Source organism: Salvelinus sp. IW2-2015, unplaced genomic scaffold, assembly GCF_002910315.2.
Source record: "Salvelinus sp. IW2-2015 unplaced genomic scaffold, ASM291031v2 Un_scaffold2107, whole genome shotgun sequence".
Classification (NCBI taxonomy): Eukaryota; Metazoa; Chordata; class Actinopteri; order Salmoniformes; family Salmonidae; genus Salvelinus; species Salvelinus sp. IW2-2015.
This window is the reverse complement of record NW_019943445.1, coordinates 72,711-75,716: the sequence shown is the minus strand read 5'-3', so window position 1 is coordinate 75,716 and position 3,006 is coordinate 72,711. Positions and strand designations below refer to the sequence as shown.

Below are 3,006 nucleotides of genomic sequence, written 5' to 3'. Positions count from 1 at the left end.
TTTGCATTATTTGTACTATAGTCTTTTTTTCTCATATTTCTCATTGGTGCCAATAACTATGGATCCCAGTGTATGTCTTTAGGCAGATTAGGTTTGATTAGGTTATACTTCATGGAGTTAAACTTCAAGTTTTATAACATTTTTTATAAACTGAATGGTTTATGAAACTGAATAGTTGAAATTGTGTGTATGGTATCCTTGTTCTTTATTGTAAAGATACTTCTTTATCACTTATGGCAAGGGCTTTGACTATGGCCCTGTACACAATCAAGTTGTTGCACAAAAGAAAGTGTGTGGAGTGCTGTGGAGACAGCCAAATGGTTGTGTAGAAAAAGTGTGCAGACAAACTGTCCATTGTATCATCAATATATTGGTTGCATCACATGAAATGTGTCCAATGTCCGTCTGATGCTGTAAAGACATCTTTAAACCATCTTGCAGATATGGTGTATAGGGAAATGTATATTTTCTACTGCTCTATTCATCATATTGCTTGCTGGACTTTCTTAATATCTTTCACAAACTCTTTATTTTCTGTGTGTTTATTTCATAGAGTCCAGCTCTGTGTTTGTGCTGAAGGGACAGGACGTTCGTCTGGATGTCCAGGAAAATGTTCAACTGAAAGATTTTGAGCATTTTAAGTGGACCTTCGGATCAGCTAATATTGTAAGATGCACTGACACATTGTCAGTGAGAGTGTCTCCTGAGTACAACAACAGMGTTGAGTTTTATAAGGGAAACTTCTCTCTGCTACTGAAGAACCTACAGGAAGGAGACAGTGGACCTTATACTGCAGTAGTGAGTGGTGACAAAGAAAAAACTATTATTGCATACCAGTTAATTTTCCAAGGTATGTTTGACTAGGTTTTCTATTATTTTCTACAGTGACACAGTTACAGTATCAATCAATAGAGCTAAACATGGTGTACAGGTTAAATGCATATTCATTAGTAGTCTAACTCCTGTACTCAGGTTAATATATTAACAATAATGGGGTTCTACTTGTTTTCAGAGAGAGTTGAGCCTCCAGTCCTGACAGTGGACTCTAACTCCTCCATCAATGGCACCTGTAATGTGACTGTGACCTGCAGAGGTCAGAACAGCTCTGTCACCTCCCGCTGTAACAGCCGCACCTGCTCTCAGGTGGGAGGAGAGAGTAGAGGGGCTGAGACCTCCACTGTCCCCCTGCTCTCTGTCTATTTGGCAGGTGGTTCCATCATCTGTAACCACAGCAACCAAGTCAGCTGGGCCAGTGAGTCCAAGGAGATAGTGGAACTCTGTCCAATGAAATCTTGTAAGACATGCTAAGAAATTATGTCTCTCGCTCGCTCGCTCTCTCACACTCACTCACTCACTCACTCACTCACTCACTCACACCCAACCACCCTCTGTATTTCCAGACAAAGGCGAGAAGGCGAACTACAACTATGCTCTCACAGTCGGGACACCTGTCTGCGTAGTTGGATTCATTGCCCTGATTGGTTTTGTTGTTTGTCGAAAGCAAAACAAACGTAAGCTCACTGCTGCTGCTGCATCATATTACAGTAAATTCATTATATTAATTAAACTATTGTGAAAACTGTTGATATCATGATGTGACAATTTCACATTATTTACAAACTGTACACTCAGAGCCACTCTGAAGATCTTAGTTTTAAATATTTGTTGGATGTTTGTGGTGGATTTATAGGTTGCAAAAGGGAAATCAGAAACACAGATTATCCTACAGTTGGGGTAAGATACCTCAGATATTTAACATCACTGATACTGTTGATGACATTTTTAGAAAATGTTGTTAGTGGAAAACGTACAGTGGGGAGAAGAAGTATTTGATACACTGCCGATTTTGCAGGTTTTCCTACTTACAAAGCATGTAGAGGTATGTACTTTTTATCATAGGTACACTTCAACTGTGAGAGACGGAATCTAAAACAAAAATCCAGAAAATCACATTGTATGATTTTTAAGTAACTAATTTGCATTTTATTGCATGACATAAGTATTTGATCACCTACCAACCAGTAAGAATTTCGGGTCTCACAGACCTGTTAGTTTTTCTTTAAGAAGGCCTCCTGTTCTCCACTCATTACCTGTATTAACTGCACCTGTTTGAACTCGTTGGTGAGAAGGCAACACCTGTTGGCGCAATTATTAGAAAATGGAAGAAGTTTCAAGATGAGGTCAATCACCCTCGGTTCTGGGGCTCCATGCAAGATCTCACCTCGTGGGGCATCAATAATCTGAGGAAGGTGAGGGATCAGCCCAGAACTACACGGCAGGACCTGGTCAATGACCTGAAGAGAGCCTCGGAAGAGAGCTAGTAACACCCTACGCCGTCATGGATTAAAATCCAGCAGCGCACGCAAGGTCCCCTGCTCAGCCAGCGCATGTCCAGGCCCGTTCTGAAGTTTGCCAATGACCATCGGATGATCCAGAGGAGGAATGGGAGAAGGTCATGTGGTCTGATGAGACAAAAATTGAACTTTTTGGTGTAAACTCCACTCGCCGTGTTTGGAGGAAGAAGAAGGATGAGTACAACCAAAAGAACACCATCCCAACCGTGAAGCATGGAGGTGGAAACATCATTCTTGGGGATGCTTTTCTGTAAAGGTACAGGACGACTGCACCGTATTGAGGGGAGAGATGGATGGGGCCATGTATCGCGAGACCTTGGCCATCAACCTCCTTCCCTCAGTAAGAGCATTGAAGATGGGTTGTGGCTGGGTCTTCCAGCATGACAACGACTCAAAACACAGCCAGGGCAACTAAGGAGTGGCTCCGTAAGAAGCATCTCAAGTTCTGGAGTGGCCTAGCCAGTCTCCAGACCTGAACCCAATAGAAAATCTTTGGAGGAGCTGAAAGTCCGTATTGCCCAGTCAACAGCCCCGAGACCTGAAGGATCTGGAGAAAGGTCTGTATGGACGGAGTGGGCAAAATCCCTGCTGCGTGTGTTGCAAACCTGGTCAAGAACTACAGGAAACGTATGATCTCTGTAAGTTGCAAACA

The 3,006-nt window shown here is 42.5% G+C and overlaps 1 protein-coding gene across 4 annotated transcripts in view; it reads left to right on the top strand.

Moving 5' to 3' along the window:
• LOC112072965 (natural killer cell receptor 2B4-like) overlaps positions 1–3,006 on the top strand; it is a 75,862-nt gene that overhangs the window by 67,388 nt on the left and 5,468 nt on the right. For 2 of the 4 annotated variants that reach the window (XM_070439992.1, XM_024140334.2), the window contains exons 2-5: positions 554–850; positions 1,013–1,294; positions 1,401–1,511; positions 1,691–1,734. In XM_070439992.1, the coding sequence (XP_070296093.1) occupies positions 554–850; positions 1,013–1,294; positions 1,401–1,511; positions 1,691–1,734 (734 nt within the window). The remainder of the gene's footprint in view (positions 1–553; positions 851–1,012; positions 1,295–1,400; positions 1,512–1,690; positions 1,735–3,006) is intronic. The other 2 variants (XM_070439991.1, XM_070439990.1) reach the window with 1 other exon arrangement.